The sequence below is a fragment of the Pristiophorus japonicus genome, chromosome 4 (assembly GCF_044704955.1).
Source record: "Pristiophorus japonicus isolate sPriJap1 chromosome 4, sPriJap1.hap1, whole genome shotgun sequence".
Classification (NCBI taxonomy): domain Eukaryota; kingdom Metazoa; phylum Chordata; class Chondrichthyes; family Pristiophoridae; genus Pristiophorus; species Pristiophorus japonicus.
Genome location: NC_091980.1, coordinates 124,419,893 through 124,439,984, shown reverse-complemented (window position 1 = coordinate 124,439,984; position 20,092 = coordinate 124,419,893). Strand labels below are relative to the sequence as shown.

The window sequence follows — 20,092 nt, the reverse complement described above, 5'->3', positions numbered from 1 at the left end:
GCTTCGGTTGATGCAATATGCTATCATTCATCGTGGTCCTTCAAATGAGTCTGCTGCCTCCGCTGTGTGAGCCGACTCATGCCACCCACCCTTCCCCCTCCTCTGCTGCTAACCATTTGTCTGTTCTGTTATATTTTGTAGAATTTGAGGCGAGCGCTGATGAGCCTGAAGCCGATGCAGATGATGATTCAGATGTGGACAAACCTGAAGAGGAGAACATCTTCCAATCCCACCTTCCAGACCATGGGGGGTGAGGGGGAGGGTGAAGCCCCCACTGTTGTACTTACGGTGGGGGAGGTGCTGGTGCCGCCCATTGAGGTGCCAGCCTCTTTCCTGAGTGGTACTAGTGTTGGGACATTCGATAATTTCATAAAATCCGAGGCTGCGGGTTCCAGTGGGGTGTAGCGAGGCACACCCAGAGTGAGAAGGGGAAGGAGAGCTCAACAGCGCTCCCCTGAGGTGCAGGATGCAACAGAGTTGTTCAGATGATGGCAATGAGTGGGGAGAGCATTGATCGTACGTGGTCACTCCTGGACACCATCATTGGGTGGGTGATGAGGTATCGGGACTGTCGGGAGAATTAACAACATTCTCGTGAGAAATGGGAACACTGCTTGGGCACGAGGGAGAGAATGTTGCAGGTAGCTGATACACTGATGAGGGAGGGAATGTTGCAGTTAGTTGAGATACTGTCGGAGCACGAGGGAGGAATGTTGCAGGTAGCTACTGCAATAAGGGAACAGGCCCAGAACCCGCGGCCATTGACTAAATCAAATGCCACACTCACTCCAATCAACAGACCAATCTCAAACATAGAAAATAGGTGCAGGAGTAGGCCATTCGGCCCTTCGAGCCTGCACCGCCATTCAATAAGAACATGGCTGATCATTCCCTCAGTACCCCTTTCCTGCTTTCTCTCCATACTCCTTGATCCCCTGAGCTGAAGAGGCCCAAGCCGGGCCTTCCACGTTACTGCTTGCCCACACCCCCATCAATTAGTGTGCATTAGCCAAGATGCACGAAAGTATAAGCTTGGTACCAACCCGAGAAATGCTGTGCCATCACCTGCGGGCAGTGGTGGAGTCACTAAGACTAAGCACAGCGGGCGGTCTTAGAATAAGGTGGAGGAGAGATGGGTCCAGCTGTTGTTACTGTTGTAACTGTGCTCAAATTAAAAGTTTTTTGTAAGTGATATAAATTTACAAGTTTAAAAATTTGTAGGTGATCTTAACTGAAAACTTTAAAGTTTGATGCAAGAATATTTTTATTAAAGTTAAGTAAGTACAAAAGTTAAGTGTTAAACTTTTGAATAAAAAATATTTTAAATTATAACTGAATCATTTCCATTATTTGTTCTATTAACACAACACAACATAAGAAATAAGAACATAAGAAATAAGAACATAAGAAATAAGAACATAAGAAATAGGAGCAAGAGTAGGCCATTTGACCCCTCGAGCCTGCTCAACCATTCAAGAAGATCATGGCTGATCTGATCATGGACTCAGCTCCACTTCGCTGCTCGCTCCCCATAACCCTTTACTTCCTTATCACTCAAAAATGTGTCCATCTCTGCCTTAAATATATTCAATGATCCAACCTCCACAACTCTCTGGGGCAGAGAATTCCATAGATTTATAACCCTCAGGAGAAGAAATTTCTCCTCGTCTCAGTTTTAAATGGGTGGCCCCTTATTCTTAGATTATGTCCCCTAGTTTGAGTTTCCCGTAGGAGTGGAAATATCCTCTCTGCATCCACCTTGTTGAGCCCCCTCATTATCTTATATGTTTTGATAAGATTACCTCTCATTCTTCTGAACTCCAATGTGTACAGGCCCAACCTATCCTGATAAGTCAATCCACTCTTCTCCAAAATCAACCGACTGAACCTTTTCTGAACAGCCTCCAATGCAAGTATATCCTTCCTTAATACTGAGACCAAAACTGTACGCAGTACTCCAGATGTGGCCTCACCAATACCCTGTACAGTTGGAGCAGGACTTCTCTGCTTTTATACTCTATCCCCCTTGCAATAAAGGGCAACATTTCATTTGCCTTCCTGATTACTTGCTGTACCTGTATACTTGCTGTACCTGTATACTAACTTCTTGTGTTTCATGCACAAGGACCCCCAGGTCCCTCTGTAATGCAGCACTTGGCAATTTTTCTCCATTTAAATTGTAATTTACTAACAACATTGTGGAACAGGTCCAAACAGTAAACAGGAATAGTTGCCTTCAGACAGCAAAGCATTCACGGATGAGCTGCTGGCGCAAGGCTCGAGCAATCTTTAAAGGGGCATGACGGCCCGCTCTCCTCTGTCGTCATGCTCCAGGTTCAGGTAGTTGCATGGCATCCTCGTCCTCATCATCATCTGCATCTTCCTCATCATCATCTGCCACTCACACTTCAGGTGAGTCTTCTACTAGCATCTGCTGCTGCCTCATGATGGCTAAGTTATGCAGCATGCAGCACACAACAGTGAACTGACCTACAATCTCAGGGGAGTATTCCAAGTATCCTCTGGAATGCTCCAGGCATCCGAAACGCTGCTGCTGCGCGTCCCAGTGTATGACATGTTGTATTCCCGGTCAGCTTTCGTCCGGTTTACGTGTAAGGGTATCATGAGCAAGGTGGCGAGGCTCTGCCCTTCTGATTGCTGCTGAAACATGACAGATATAGCACTCTCGCGTAGGATGAACACATCATGGGTGCTCCCAGGGTATCTCGCATCAACTGACATGATGTGATGCATGTCGTCAGACGAGCTGCACATTCATGGAATGGAAGCCTTTTCTGTTCTGGTACATCTCGGAATCCTCCAAAGGTGCTCGCAAGGCAATGTGGGTACAATCAATGTAGCCCTGTAACTTTGGGAAGCCAGAAATCCTGGAGAAGCCCACAGCCCTGTCACATATTGCCTCGGTGATCATGGGGAACTTTATGTAGTCATTCCTCCGGGCATACTGTGCAGCAGTCATCTGCTGAATGCAGATATGTGTTGCATGTTGAGAAATGGCACACACATCCCCAGTTGTGGCCTGGAACAATCCAGATGCATAAAAAGAAAGTGTAGCTGGAACCTTTACTTCAACTGACAAAGCAGTCCTCCTGACATTTCTAGGGTGCAGGTCTACTTTTATTAACTCATAGATCTCGGTTACAACTTATTTGCAGAAACGCAGCCTTCTCACACAGTCTGCATCACTCAGTTGCAGGTATGAACGCCTGTTCTCGATATACCCGATGTGGGTAAGGCCTCCTGCTCATCATCCTACGTGCTCTGAGGTTCCTCAGGTGATGACGTTCTCCTCCGCAGCACAATCATGCAGAAGCCTTGCACGAGGTATGGCAGTGTCAATATTGCCCCCATAATTTAATTCTGGCTTTGCAAGAAGCTCAAAACAGTAGGACAAAGCACTTTTCTCTCTCTCTTCCTTCCCCCCCACCTCCCAAGATGGACGCCTTAGCATGGACCACACCCTGGTCTACGCATGCGCAATAGGCATGCTTAGAACAGGAAGCTAGGCATTCAATGAAGAAACCAAGTCTGATGCAATTGTTTAATTTTAATGTTTTTCAAAGTACCAGCCCACTCACCTGGCTCAAGGGTCAGCCAGCAGAATCGCTCCCTCGCCCGGACACAAGGACTCGGCTTCCCCCTCCCACCCCCTGCAGGCTTCTTTTGAAACTGCTGTGTAGCCTAAGGCTTCTCATCCCTTTTATAAGTGGCTGACAGTTCAGTTCCGTTTCCAAACCCCCCCCCCCGGGGCTCCTTCTGAAGCCGAGCCCTGAACCCGCGTGTCCGGGCGAGGGACTAATTCTGCCGGCCGACACTCCGACCCTCGAGCCCAGTGAGATGTTCGATGGTGGCGTGGCACTTTTGAAAAATATCAAAAATTGCATTAGACTTCCATTTTCTCCCTTTTGACTTTGAAAAAATTAAGCTTTATGATACATATTCTTTGCCTCCTTGACTCCCTCCAAAACTTCGCCTAAAAACAATGGCGTCTTTATGCGCCGATTTTTTTAATGTGCTGCTTTTTCTTCAGTGCCCAGAAAGCTTTTTGGGAGTGTTCCCATACGCCGTCCTAGGAAAAATGTAAGTTGGCCAAACTTGCATAAATGTGAAAAACTGGCGCAGACATCAGGTTACGCCCCATGACGCAAAAAATCCTAGCCTAAAAAAATTCTAACTAACTTTGAGTTACGCTGGTGCAGAAACTTTGAGGTTTTAATTTACTCCCAAAAGAATGGCGCACGCCAAAAAATTGCACAGAAAACTGGGGAAAATTTAGCCCAATGAGTTATACCTTGATCATTGTGCAACAATCAAACAGCCTTTTAACACCAGAACCCAAGGACTCATTGGTTGAACCAATATCTAACAGCTACTTCATTTAACAGATATTGGATTGACAATCTTAACTCTGCTGAAGTCACTTTGAAACAAAGCACTGCAACTCCTGGACTGTAACACCAGGCTCGAGCTGTGTTTTGGAAACCTACGCCAATTAGAAAACCTGGACAATAAAGGGTTGCATGGGCTTGACAACATCTTTCATGCTTGACATAATAGCAATAGTCAATCTGAGCACACAGCAATTTTCCTCCTATCTATACTGACTGTTGTAGAGATGAGCTTAAGAAAATTTGAATATTTATTTTTAAATGAAATACTCCCAGCTTCAAATCCAGTTCAGATTGGGTACAAGCTCAAAATTCAAAACCGCTCCTATTTCGGGTGAATCAGCAGGGGACCCGTGGTTGGGGTGAAGGGCCGTGGTTAGGCAAAGTAGAAACAGCTTTATTCCGCATCTCACCAGAGTATATCTGATCTGAGAATGTCTGATGTGGACACACTACTGTTGACATCCCATGCCTTCAAGAGCACAAACTTGAGGATGGACACACTGCTCACGTACGCATCGCACACTTTTAATTTTTGTCCAAGATTTCTTCAGCAAGTCTCCGCACAGGAGCCAAACTACATCGGAGAAAGTTTGTCGCAGGTTTTGCAATTTTTCTCTACCACTTTCCAGCAGGAACAATGACATTGGAATCTAATGCTTAGAAAGGCTCACTTGGTAACGCTTGCCTAGGATTCATAAGGTTTGTGAGTTCAATGCTCATTCCAGGATCTGAGCACATAGTACAGGTTGATAGTTCCTTGCAACACTGAGGGAGTACTCCATTGTGAGAAGGTACATCTCTCTCAGATGAGATATGAGGCTCAGTCAGCCTGACCAGATGGAAGTAAAAAAAAAATGCCATTGCAATATTTGAAGTTTTCCTGGTCTCTAGACCAAAATTCCTCTCTCAACCACAACAGACAAACTGGTCATTCATCTTACTTGCTATTTATGGGACTAGCTGTTTGCAAATTCACCATTAGCCTACAAAACAGTGACAACACTTCAAAAGTATTTCACTGGCTGTGAAGCACTTTTGGACATCTGGAGGACATGAAAGATGCTATTAAAATGCAAGTACTTTCTTCCACATCTGCAGATATGGGGGCCAGCTTCCAAATGTACGCGGACAACGCACAACTCTACTTCAACAACGCTCTTGACATTGCCACTGTGGCAGTCTTGTCATGCTGCTCATCCAACATCCAGTCTTGGACGAACCACAATGTCCTTGAACTAAACATGGGAAGACTGAAGCCTTCTGCCACCACCACAAGCTCAGTGCCCTTGCCACCAATTCCATCTGTTGGAAGCTCTTGTTAAATGCCCATCCATTATATGTGAGCCTAGATGGTGAAAGTTAACCGACTATTCCACCATGAGAGTAGAGCAATGCAGATGAACGCTTCTCTAGCCTTGCTCAACATTGACACAGGCGCTCTATCCATTAGATATCACTGGACAATGATCAGGAGAAGGAATCCTGGCTGATTTTCCTCCTCACCACACGCACCCCGCCCTGCACCCCGCCCCCCCCCCTTCCAGGCCTGGAGACAATGACGTCAACTGCAGCCCTTCACTGCTGACCCAGCTGGATACCAGCTTATGTGGGACAGACCTGCAATTGAACTACAGACCAAAGAGCTCTCTTGGTTTTGACAATTGTGGCCTACTAATGTATTCTCGCCAGATGCATGATGATTCCATTTCATAGCAAGAAAATATCAAACTTACCACAGTAACTGATCTCAGCAAAAATATTCATTGTGAATCGTGGTGTAACTGGCAGATGAGATGCCGAGCTGGCCCACAGGTGGGAGTGGGGGTCAGCCCGAGCCTGGCATCAGCCCGCAGAATTCTTGTGGAGCCAAGAGAAGCATTCCTCCTGGCTTCAAAGAAATGAAACTATATTTAAAAAAAAAGGTTTCTTAACTTGGTGAATATGGCCGCCAACCATTACAAATGGGAGGAGCATACATAGTGCACCACCCATTGGATGACCAATTTTGCATCAGGGTCCTATAATCGTCGTTGGTACTCAATTTGCGTAAGCAAGGCGCCCAATGCGTTTCAGGCAGGTACCTTTTAACATCTAGAAGTCACCGGCTTCCAATTTGGCACTTCCAGGGGAGATCGGATGGGGGAAGATTACGTCTGCGCTAAGAGTAGTGTTCACCTATGTTGCTCTACTCTCATGGTGGAATAGTCGGCTAACTTTCACTGTCTCGAGTACTGTGTACAGTTTTTGTCTCCTTATTTAAGGAGAGATATACTTGTACTGGAGGCAGTAGAGAGAAGGTTCACTATGTTGATTCCTGAGATGAAGGGGTTGTCTTATGAAGAAAGGTTGAGCCTATATTAATTGGAGTTTAGAAGAATGAAATGTATAAGATTCTAGGGGGCGTGACAGGGTAGATGCAGAGAGGAGGTTTCCCCTCGTGGGGGAATCTAGAACTAGAGGGCATAATTTCAGAAAAAGGGGTCGCCCATTTAAAATGGAAATGAGAAGGAATTTCTTCTCTCAGAGGGTCATGAATCTTTGGGATTCTCTACCCCAGAGAGCAGTAGAGGCTGGGTCATTGAATATATTTAAGGTGTAGACAGACAGAATTTTTAATAAGGGAGTCAAGGATTATGGGGAGCGGGCAGGGAACTGGAGTGAAGGCCAGGATCAGATCAGCCATGATCTTATTGAATGACAGAGCAGGCTCGAGGGGACGTATGGCCTACTCCTGCTCCTATTTCTTATGAAACCCAATTTATCCCCAAGTCAATTAGAAAGCTTCATTAATCACAATCAATTGTCCTCTTCAACTCACTCCTATTTTTCGTGCCGCAAGGACAACGACCAACAGTACCTCGTAGTTCCACACCGTCTCAAGTTGTACTCAGACACCGAATGGAGCACAAGGGGACTCTGCACGGGGGAATCGTTAAAGGACTCGGACTGAACAATGTTTGCTGTAGAAGTTGTGTGGATAGATTGTGGGAAGTATAAGAAACACTGCAAACCACAGCATGAAAGGCTCAGATATCTGAGGCACCAGGAGGGAATTGCCTTCATCATTCAATTCATAGTTCACAAGCTTGCAGCACTGTAAACACATTTCAAAGGGGTTGGTTATCTGGTACGGAGGAGGTTGAAGTCCCAAAACAGCCAGGCCTGGGAACAAGGCCGTTCAGACACCATTTGACTCCCCACAAGCTTTAAATATTGAAGTGCTTTCAGGAAAATGAGAGAGATTAAAGTATGGGACACTGCATACACAAAAGAGAGGTTAGAGTAAAGAGACATGCACAAACACCTACTGCACATGTCCTCCATGTTAAGCCCTCTTACATGACAACTCTCTCGGAGCTGTCTCAAGTGCCAGCCAGCACACCTGGAAGATTCCAGAAATTTCTCCCGGATATCTGATCTATCATAATTTCTGAATCCCACCAGCAACTTTGCAGCAGTGGACAGCAGCTGGTCCATCAATCTTCCTTGGAGATTTGACGATGAGTTCCAGGAGTCATCCCAAAACCCGGGAAGGTCTGGATTCAGCATGATTCCCAGTTTTCACATTTTAACCTTGATGCAGCAGAAAAATAATTCAATACAAATCGCACTGATCTCATGGCTTTTTTTATTTGTTCCGGGATGTGGGTGTCGCTGGCAAAGCCAGCATTTATTGCCCATCCCCAATTGCCCTCGAGAGGGTGGTGGTGAGCCACCTTCTTCAACCGCTGTAGTCCGTGTGGTGAAGGTACTCTCAGTGCTGTTAGGGAGGGAGTTGCAGGATTTTGACCCAGTGTCGATGAAGGAACAGCAATATATTTCCAAGTCAGGATGGTGCGTAACTTTGAGGGGAACTTGCAGGTGATGGTGGACCCATGTGCCTGCTGCCCTAGTCCTTCTAGGTGGTAGAGGTCGCGGGTTTGGGAGATGCTGCCGGAGAAGATGTCAGGCTGTCATTTGACTAGTCTGCAGGACAGATCTCCCAAGTTTGTTTCTTGTAGCGGTTTGTTACAACTGAGTGGCTTGTTAGGCCATTTCAGAGGGCAGTTAAGAGTTAATCACATTACTGTGGGTCTGGAGTCACATACCTGGTCCAGACCAGGTATGGACGGCAGATTTCCTTCCCGAGAGGGCATTAATGAACCTGATAGGTTTTTACGACAATCCAGTAGTTTCATGGTCACTATTACTGACACTATGGTGTCAGTTAGTAAACATCATCAAGATTCCTACCAAACACTGTGGCAACACTAACCCTTAAAGTAACAAAGTGCAATGGCTCCCATAATGGCTGAGTGAGTTTATGCAGTGAGTAGCTGAGTTATATCAACCAGGAAGCGCTCAGCCTCGCTCCTTAGTCTGATCTTAGCTGCGCTACAACTATCCTTGACAACCTTGGATTATGGAGATGAAAATCAGGTGTCCCATTCCCAGAGGACAGGACTGGTCTCAGCCATGATCAAATAGCTCGGAGTCAACACTCACATGTGATTAATGGCTATTTGGACATGGTATTGGAACCGCCCAGTCCCCATGGAACCGTAACCCAGCAATGTATTGATCTCTTTGGGTGGAGAAGAAAATTGTGCAGGAAAAAATAAAATAAAAGGGAACAAAGTACGATAATGACATTACATACTGAAATACCCCATGAGCATAAACATTAAGAACATGAGAGACAGATATCTGTACAGTTGTTTTAAGTCCATCAGGCACACCAGGTTTACTCTGAGTTATACTCGAGAACATCAGACAATAAGCAGCCTGGGAGGGAACACTTCATAGAAACATAGAAAATAGGTGCAGGAGTAGGCCATTCGGCCCTTCGAGCCTGCACCGCCATTCAATGAGTTCATGGCTGAACATGCAACTTCAGTACCCCATTCCTGCTTTCATCTAGAAGACTCTCTATTCCCCTCATGTGCCCAATTTTATATCATTTGTTCTCAGGATGCGGGCAACACTGGAAAGGCCACACTTATTGCCAATCCATAGTTTCCCTATGGTGGGCTTGCTCCTTGAACCATAGAGTCCTTTGTCCCACAATGAGTGGAAGGTAGTAATTCCAGAATTTTGATCCAGTAATGGGGAAGAGACAGGAATTCAAGTCCAAGTCAAGGTGGTGCGTGATGTGAGTGCAACTTGGAGATTGATAATGTTGATGTGAAGCTGACATCATGAAGTTGCAGCCATTGACATCGTGAATGGGAAATTCAATTCCAAATTCAAGATTCCCATTTGTGATATTAGCGGAGCAACATTTTATGACGCCAGGGGAATTTCTATACTGAATTCCTGCCCCCAATTATAATTACAAAACAGAGTAACAAGACTGGCAGAGAGATGCCATTAGATGTCACGTCAATTATGTCTCTGCTTTTAGTATGCCAAGTTTCAATACTTGAATACACAAAATCATAGGTGTACCACTGATTGGGAGAGTTCCGACCAAAACTTGCTGCTAGAATGGGGAAAGGCAGTAGTGGTATTGGCTCTTGGGATCTGATTTAATACAGCAGTTTCGCCCATTCTCCTGCTCCCAAAATATTTCCATCTTAACCGAGAAACCTACAGCAAAAGCCAACTGGACCTGCTGTCTCATCCCTACCTCCTAACTCGATCCCCACTGCTCTCATGACATGGAGCACCAGAAACTACCCATCCCCCGTTCTGCTGCAGCTGGCTGCCTGCAGACCTCAGGAAACCAGTGGCCCGGCCATCCTGGACAGCAAATCGAAATACTATTTAGGGACAAGCTTCTTTTCAGCGTTTGCTCTTCAAAGCAGGCCCATGTACTGCGTTTACAAACACAAACTCGCTGAAAGAACGCTGCACGTAGAGCATTATGCCACAGACCCATGCAATAATGAAAGGTTAAAGGATGGGGTGTGGGGGATGGGTGTGGCGCTGGGAAGGATGGCATTTATCCCAAACCAACCTATCCCAAATCTTCATAATACCACCCAGAGAAAGTGGTGGGTCTTGTTCTTGAACTGTTGGATGGCGGGTTGATAAAACTGAGTGGTTTGCTGTGCCATTTCAGTGGGCAGTTAAGATTCAATCACATTGGCATGGAACTAGAGTCCAGGCTGGGCAAGGAGGCAGGTTTCCTCCCCTGAAGTGAACCAGCTGGGATTTTACAACAATCGAATTCCAGATTTTTTTTAAATTTTTTTTTAAACTGAATTCAAATTCTCAAATTATCATAGTGGGATTTAAACTTGCGTTCTCTGGATTACTCATCCAGGCACGTAACGACTTCACTGCTGTACCCTGCCATAATTTTGTTGGTGATTGTGCCTAGGCACAAACAAACTGTAGGCTTTACACACACTTTTCTAAATGAGTTACTGAGGAAAAGAAAATTGCACATACTTGATGAGACCATCTTCCATGTAGAGGTCAGCATTAAAAGACTGGTCATCGTTGACAATCCGGCCTCCTTTGATCATCAGTCGGTCACTCTGTAGACAGAAACTCAAAGTCATTTCCAGCTCAGTAATCAAAATACAATTCAACTGATGGTAAATTACGCAAGTATCTACAGATCTTCAGTCCAAGTCTGGTCGACAGGCTTGGATTGTTACGGTTTTTGAACTCTCCCTGCAGCAAAGGAAGCTTAACAGTGCAGATTACTTAGGGTTTCCAACTCTTCAGGATTGTCCTGGAATCTCTAGGAATTGCAGAATTCAGGACTCGGCTGCGAGCAGCCCGGGAGAAAAATCACAGCGGCGTGAAATAAAATTGAAATTTTTTTTTTTTTTAAACTTTTTTTTGAACATTTTCATTTATTAGTTATAAAAATATTGGAGATGGGGAAATGTTGCTTTACTAATGGTCAAGATTAATCCAATGGGGTCACAAAGAGCCTATTCCCTTTCCAATTGGCCTGGGAAGGTGGCGCGCCTGGAGGATGGACCAATGGTGGGAGAGTGGGGGCGGAGAAGTTCAAGGCAGGAGATCATACGATGTAACCTCCAGAATTACACCCAATCAACCAGGGTTGCCAACGCGACAGACACGACTTCCAGGTTATAAGTAGTAGGACTGAGGAAACTGAATGGCAAAGCAGGTTAAGACGATTACCATTCACCTCAGGGAGGTGGCTCTCCAGTGCCAAAACTTTCTCCTGTCTTCAGGATGTGGAACAATTTTAGGAATTTTCAAATCTAATGTCTGGTAGTGGTTACGTTACTGAATTAGTAATCCAGAATGAGTAATGAGTGCAAATCCCACCACGGCAGCTGGGGAATTTAAATTCAATTAAATAAATCTGGAATTTTTTTTAAAAAGTGAGTACCAGTAATGGTGACGATAAAACTACCGGATTGTCGTTAAAAACCCAACTGGTTCACGAATGTCCTTTAGGGAAGGAAATCTGCTGTCCTTACCCGGTCTGGTCTATATGTGACTCTAGACCCACAGCAATGTGGGTGACTTTTAACTGCCCCTCTAAAATGGCTTAGCAAGTCTCACTGCCGCCTTCTCAAGGACAATTTGAGATGGACATTTAAATGCTGGCCATGCCAGCGACGTTCACATTCTATGAACAAAAAAGTGTGGGCCAGGAAGGCCCAAAGATGGCTGATGTGAAAAGTGCAACAACAAAAAATTTAATTCTAGTGCATAGGGGGTGCTCACCTGACTTTGGGCAAAGTAGAGGGGAATTTCATCTCACAGCTTCACAAAAACAAACACCTGCCAAACAATGCAGCAAAGTCTGTCCAACGTTGGCTCATTTGTGAGGCAGCTAACTTCAAAGAAAATTACACTCAAGCCAGCGCACTTCAAAGTTGCGTGATACACTTAATTTGCAACCTCTAACTGGTCCCACCATAACTAGTCGTCACCACTGATACTTCACCCCACGATTACATGGGTCATTATGCACTCTCCAGATACAATCCAAATTGGAAAAGTAAGCGCTAACACTACTGCTGGATATTTTTGGCGATTAAAGTGATCATAGTTGAAACAGTTCACCCTAACCCCACCCCCCACACATTACTGAAAGCCTAGCGACAACACTGCAATCGCTATGCAGTGACTATTGTGCAAAACAGGCATAGGCGAATGTCAGATGAGGGCATGATCAGACTCCACTGGGGATGTCCCTCCACCCAATGGTCAAGTTGTGTGCAGATGCTCACTGCCCAAGTTCACAATGAAGTAAATCCCACCATAGTTAGAAGATGAAGGGAAAGACTAAAAGCAGGAAACCTGTACAGAAGAGTAAATGCAACTTAATGGGCCCAAAACAACTAATTTAATTGAGCTTTAGAAACAATAAACATGCAAGGTTTGTGCTTTAATGCAGGTCAATGATTCAGCGTGATTTGCCCAACTCTGGAATTCTTTCCCAGAACCCATCCACCTCTCCACCTTCCCCATCTCCTTTAAGACCTTACGTAAAATCCTCCTCCTGGACCAAGCATTGCCACCCTTCCAACTATCTCCTTCTTTGATCCATTATTATCTATCGGAGCCAATCACACTAATAGGTTTAATCTACAGACCATCTACTAGTGGAAGGGAGGTGGAGGAAGAAATATGCAGACAAATTAGGGAAATAAGTAAAAAAAAAGAGCATAATCATGGGGGATTTGAACTACCCAGATAGTAATTGGATAGAAGAGGTCGGTAAAGGGGTTAAGGGAATGAAGCTCCTACAATGTGTACAGACTCCTTTTGAACCCAATATGTAAAAAGCCCAAAAAAGGGAGGATTTGCGATTGGATCTAGTAATGGGAATGAACCCGAGCAGAAAAGAGAAGAAAAATTAGTGCAACATCGAGGCAATAATGACCATAATATAATATGCTTTAAGATGATCATTGAGAATGACCCAAGTATGACAAAAACCAGGGTGATAGATTGGAGGAAAGTTGATTTTGAGGGGCTGAGAATAAAACTTGGGAAAAGAAAGCGAGCAACAATATTGGCAAACAACGATGTAGAACAGCAATGGGAAACATTTAAAATTATGTTCAACAGAGTGTAGGAACAATCTATTCCGCTAAATGGAAAGAACAAACTAAACATGGATTAATCAAATAAGGGAACAGGAAAGAGGCATACATCAAGTACGTAGACAGCAGAAGAGCGCATGACCTTCCTAATGCCTGCCCCCAACCAAGCCTCGGGCCATCTACCATCAAGGGCGCTACTCGGCACCAAGCTTGCGGCCAACATCTCGCCGTCGGCAATTAGGTTTATACAGCAGTGCCTGGTCTCCAGTAGTCTTGGACCCCCTTGCCACTGGACCAAGACCTTGCTCAGCTAAGCCTGTGTGGTTGCCGGTGTGCAACGGCCACATTAAAAGAACTCACGCACAGGCATCTTTCACTTCGTTAACATGAAGTTTGGGACCTGGAACGTCAGGATCCTCATGGATAACTCAAACAGCGTCAGGCCGGAACACCGCACTGCCATAGTTGCCCGGGAACTTAGACACTTTGACATCGCCGCCCTAAACGAGACCCGGCAGGCAGTGGAAGGCCAGCTCAAGGAACATGGTGGAGGTTACACTTTTTCTGGAAAGGAAAACCAGAGGAAGAACGCCGCCTTTGCGGAGTCGGCTTCGCCATCAAAAATGAGCTGGTCGACCGCCGCAAAGACTCCCCCTGCGGGGTTAACGAACGCCTCATGACGCTTCGATTCACCTGATCCCGGAACAATGCACCACAGTCATCAGTGCGTACCCCCCAACACTCGATGCAATGGATGAGACCAACAAGGGTTTTTATTCCAACCTCGAAACATCCCTGTCCCGCATCCCCGCAAGCGACAAATTGATCCTCCTAGGTGACTTGAACGCCAGGGTCGGCAAAGAAACAGCCCTCTGGGGAGGCGTGATTGGCAGAGAGGGGATAGGGAAAGCCAACTCTATTTGTACCCTACTCCTGACAAAATGTTTAGAACATGAACTTTTCATCACCAACATACTGTTCCACCAGAGGGACAAATACAAGGCATCGTGGCAACACCCTCGCTCCAAACACTGGCACCTGCTTGACTATGTCATCGTCCGAGCCAGGGATCACAAGGATGCGCCATGACAGGGGCTGACGACTGCTGGACGGACCACCGCCTAATCCGATCCATCATCGACATTAACATAACCCCAAAGCAAAGAAGGCGTTAGAAGCAGTTCCGCAAAAAAGTCAATGCCGGGGCACTTAAAGACCCAGCTAATAACAGCCAGCACCTAAGCTGGTGACCCAGAGATGCTGAATGCCCACAGCGCTTGGTCTGCCTTCCAGGCCTCCATAACCAGTGCCTGTGAAGAGTCACTTGGGTCACTCAACCAAAAAACACCAGGACTGGTTTGATGAGAATGATCAGGAGATCCAAGAACTAATCGATCGCAAGAGCAGAGCATTTCTGAGCCTTAAGCAACAACCCAACTCAGGAGCAGCAAAACAACATTACAGGGGGCTCAAGGCTGAGGTCCAACAAAAAACCCGGGAGCTAAAGAACAGGTGGTGGATGGAGAAAGCACAGGAGATACAACTGGCCGACAGTCATGATATGCGAGGATTCGTCATCGCAGTCAAGGCCACCTATGGTCCAAACTCCCAAGGCCCCACCTCACTGCTGGTCAAGAACAGGGGAACACTCATCAAGGACACCGAGGCAGTCAGGACCCGCTGGAAGGAGCACTTTGAAGATACCCTCAACCGAGACTCTGCCTTTGACTAGAGTGTTCTCGACTCCATCCCGCAGCATGCGACCCGCCACCACCTCAGTGAAAACCCAATGATGCATGAGGTGGAAAAAGCCATAAAACAGCTCAAGAACAACAAGGCTACGGGAGCAGTGGAATCCCTGCTGAGGCGCTAAAGTATGGCGGAGAGGCGCTGTTGGCGCAGATACATGACCTCATCTGGTGGGGGGGGAGCATGCTGGGAGATCTGAGATGCAGTGATCGTGACCATCTTTAAAAAAGGGGACACGTCTGACTGCAGAAATTACAGGGGAATCTCCCTATCAGCGACTGGGAAAGTTGTCGCTCAAGTTCTGCTCAACCATCTTCTCCCTGTGGCCAAGGAGCTCCTCCCGGAATCACAGTGTGGATTTTGATCTTTGCAGTGCGACAGCTGCAGGAAAAATGCAGGGAGCAGCGCCAGCGCTTATACACGGCCTTTTTCGACCTTACAAAGGTCTTTGACACTGTCAACCGCAAGGGTCTATGGAGCGTCCCCCTCCGTTTCGGATGCCCTCAAAAGTTGATCAACATCCTTCGCCTGCTCCACGACGACATGCAGGCCGTGATCCTTACCAACGGATCCATTACAGACCCAATCCACGTCCGGAACGGGATCAAACAGGGCTGCGTCATCGCCCCAACCCTCTTCTCAATCTTCCTCGCTGCCATGCTCCACCTCGCAGTCAACAAGCTCCCCACTAGAGTGAAACTAAACTACAGAACCAGTGGGAAACTCTTTAATCTACGCCGCCTCCAGGCCAGGTCCAAGGTCACCCCAACCTCTGTTGTTGAGCTACAGTACGCGGACGACGGCTGCACACATTGAGGCTGAACTCCAGGATATAGTCAACGTATTTATTGAGGCATACGAAAGCATGGGCCTTACGCTAAACATCTAAGACAAAGGTCCTCCACCAGCCTGTCCTCAATGCACAGCTCTGCCCCCCAGTCATCAAGATCCACGGTGCGACCCTCGACAACGTGGACCATTTCCCATACCTCGGGATCCTCTTAACAAAGCAGACATTGATGCGGAGATTCAACACCACCTCCAGTGCGCCAGAGCAGCCTTCGGCCGCCTGAGGAAAAGAGTGTTCGAAGACAAGGCCCTCAAATCTACCACCAAGCTCATGGCTGTAATAATACCCGCCCTCCTGTACAGCTCAGAGGCATAGTCCATGTACAGAAGACACCTCAAGTCGCTGGAGATATATCACCAACAATGTCTCCGTAAGATCCTACAAATCACGTGGGAGAACAGGAGCACCAACATCAGTGTCCTCATCCAGGCTAACATCCCCAGCATTGTAGCACTGACCACACTCGATCAGCTTCGCTGGGCAGGCCACATTGTTCGCACGCCAGACACGAGACTCCCAAAGCAAGTGCTCTATGCGGAGCTCCTTCATGGCAAACGAGCCAAATGAGGGCAGCGGAAGCATTTCAAGGACACCCTCAAAGCCTCGCTGATAAAGTGTGACATCACCACTGACAGCTGGGAGTCTCTGGCCAAAGTGGAGAAAGTGCATCCGGGAAGGCATTGAGCACTTCGAGTCTCAACGCCGAGAGTGCGCAGAAATCAAGCGCAGGCAGTGGAAAGAGCGTGCAGCAAACCAGTTCCACCCACCCCTTCCCTCAACAATTATATATCCCACCTGTGACAGGGGCTGTGGCTCTCGTATTGGACTGTTCAGCCACCAAAGAACTCACTTCAGGAGTGGAAGCAAGTCTTCCTCGATTCCGAGGGACTGCCTATGATGATGATGATGCATGATAAGGGAGAATACGAAGAGATTAGGCGAGAAGTCAAAAATACAACTAGGAAGGCAAAGAGGAACTATGAAGTTAAATTATCAAAGAGCATAAAACAAAATAGTGAAATATTTTACATACACAATAAAAAAGGAATTTGGGTTGGGAATAGGGCGTCAAGGGATAAACAGGGTAATACCACAGGAAACAACAGAAAGATGGCAGAAATATTAATTATTTTGCTTTAGTATTTACCAGGGAGGTAGAATGGGTGGACATGACATTGGATGATGAGATTAGTAATGAGATAAGTGCATTTAAAATAAAAAGTGGTGATAGATTAAGTAAACGAATCAAACTCAGAGGTTAAAACCCTGGTCCAGATGGATTACATCCACGCATTTTAAAAGAATCTAGTGAAGAGATAGCAGAGGTATTACTACACATATTTAATAATTTGTTAAAAAAAGGTGCAGTACCAGAGGACTGGCGGATAGCTAACGTAATACTTATATTAAGAAGGAGGATAGAACTTGTCCAGGGAACTATAGACCAGTTAGCTTAATATCGGTGGTAGGAAAAATAATGGAATGCCGACAAAAGGCAAAAATAGAACATCTAGAAACAAAAATATAATAATGAATAGGCAGCATGGATTTCAAAAGGGAAAGGCTTGCTTGCCCAACCTCATTGAATTTTTTGAAGAGGTAACAGAGAGAGTAGAAAGATAATGGTAATGCAGATGATTTCCTTTATCTAGATTTTCAAAAGACCTTCGATAAAGGACAAGTAGCAGAATGGGTAGCTAGCTGGCTTCAAGACAGAAAGCAGAGAGTAGGAATAAAAGGTAGCTGTTCACAGTGGCGGAAGGTGGAAGTGGTGTTCCACAAGGTTCAGTGCTGGGACCACTGTTGTTCACAATTTATATTCACGATTTAGACTTTGGAATCAAAAACACAATTTCTAAATCAGTGGATGACACCAAATTGGGGGGGGGGGGGGGGGGGGGGGGGGGGAGAAAAGAGAGGGGCTAGTCAATACTGCGGAGGACTGCAACAAATTACAGGAGGACATTAATAAACTTGCAGAATGGCCATATAATTGGCAAATGAAGTTCAGCACAGATAAATGTGAGGTACAGGCAACTCTCGATTATCTGGGTCCCTTGGGGATTGGGCTATTCTTGGTAAATGATTTTTCCGTTGGGCGAGTTTACATTTATAAGTTATAACTTTAATGAATCAATACAAATCAGCTACAAATAGTAACAAAAGATGATGGACAGTACCAGCATGCATGTACAGGTTCTGTGCCTGGAACCCGGTGTCGGCAATGCAGCGGCTGCGAGAGACAGCGGTTGCAGCAGCGCGTGCACAGACACCAGCAAAGCAAGGACAGAGGAGGGTGATTTTTACGGTAAGAGAGTGCGTGTGAGAGAGAGGGAGAGAAAGCGCGAGTGTGTGAGAGGGAGAGGGAGAGGGCAAATACAAATGAGCACAGTGTTTGGAAGGAGATTTTTCCAAATTATTTGGGGCTGTCTTTTCACTTGCTAGCAACAGAATTTTAAATCCTGTTACAATGGTTCCGTATACGGATAATCGAGAGTTGCCTGTATTACATTTTGGTATGAAGAATAGGGAGGTCACTTGTTACTTGGAGGGTGTGAGTCTCGGTGGTAGTAGAGGAACAAAGGGATCTCAGAGTACAAATAGACAAATCACACAGTTGTGATGCAGATTAGCAAGGCCATAAAAGAAGCAAACCAAGCACTAGGGTTGATTTCTAGAGGTAGGGAGTTGAAAAGTAGAGAAGTTATGCTCAACCTGTATCGAACCTTGGTTAGACCACACTGTGTACAGTTCTGATCGCCATATTATAGAAAGGATATAGAGGCACTGGAGAGGGCGCAGAGAAGATTTACAAGGATGATACCAGAAATGTGAGGGTATACATATCAGGAAAGGATGAACAGGCTGGGTCTCTTTTCTTGAAAAAAGGCTGAGGGGTGACCTAATAGAGGTCTTTAAAATTATGAAAAGGTTTTGAGAGAGTGGATATAGAGAGAATCCTTCCACTTGTGGGGAAGAGCATAACTAGAGATCATCAATATACGATAGTCATCAAGAAATCCAATAGGGAATTCAGAAGAAACTTCTTTACCCAAAGAGTGTTGAGAATGTGGAACTCGCTGCCACAGGGAGTGGTTGAAGCGTGTAAGGGGAGGCTAGACAAGCATATGAGGGAGAAGGGAATAGAGGGTTATGCTGATAGAGTTAGATGAGGAATGACGGGAGGGGGCTCAAGTGGAGCATAAACACCAGCATGGACTGGTTTGGCCAAATGGCCTCTTTTCTGTGCTGTGTATCCCATGTGATCCTATGTAATCTGTGTCCATTTTGATTACGCCTCTGTGAAGCACCTTGGGATGTTTTTCGACGTTGAGGCGCTATATAAATGCTGTTATTATTGAAACTGGCAAGAAGCTACAAAGTCTCCACATTGGCTAAAGTATGGAGCACAGTATTTAATGCTGCATCGTTTTCACCGCTGTTGCTTCTGTCTGCAGATAATTTGGAGTCCGAGCAAGGCATGGCAGTCTCAGACTCTCACCCCTTTCGAAAATGTTGTTCATAATTTAACAAAAGATAAAATCCTTCAGGTTGTTACTTCATGCAGATGAAGAACAGATTGGTTCTCTACCCACAATGCACTGTGAACAGTCATGGCAACGGACTAATGCGGGGTCCAAAGGGGGTCACAGGCAGATCTTGTTTCCCCTCCCCCCCCTACCCCAGTGAGTGCAGAGTTTTACGAATCTCCTTTGCTTTTGGTTATAAATTAAACAAAAAGCCTGTTAGCAAAACCCCAGCAGCTAGCGATAGTCAGGATCAATCTTTTACAGAACATTAAGCAATATGTACATAGGGACAACTATGCTTTTCATTGTCAGAGAAAGCAGATTTAACTAGGGCAATGTATGCAAAAGAGATGCTGCAACAGAAAATGCAAAGACTGAATTGGAAGCTGTATGTTTACAATGGGAGTAATTCAGAATCTTGATTTACATGTAGGGGAAATTCAGCTTATGTGTTGCGGAGAGGACAGGAATTATCAATAGTCTTCACTGTCCTCATGGGATAGAATGTTTATAATAAAAGGTTTAGAATCCAGCCCTAGTTATAAGTAGGTTATAAAGGTCTGGTCTGAAGTATATTTAAAA

General features: G+C 45.7%; 1 protein-coding gene across 3 annotated transcripts in view; it reads right to left on the bottom strand.

Annotated features, from left to right (window-relative positions):
• Nucleotides 1-20,092, bottom strand: part of LOC139263055 (dihydropyrimidinase-related protein 3-like) — a 239,574-nt gene that overhangs the window by 102,606 nt on the left and 116,876 nt on the right. For all 3 annotated transcript variants that reach the window (XM_070878568.1, XM_070878569.1, XM_070878570.1), the window contains exon 2: nucleotides 10,788-10,876. In XM_070878568.1, coding sequence (XP_070734669.1) covers nucleotides 10,788-10,876 — 89 coding nt within the window. The remainder of the gene's footprint in view (nucleotides 1-10,787; nucleotides 10,877-20,092) is intronic.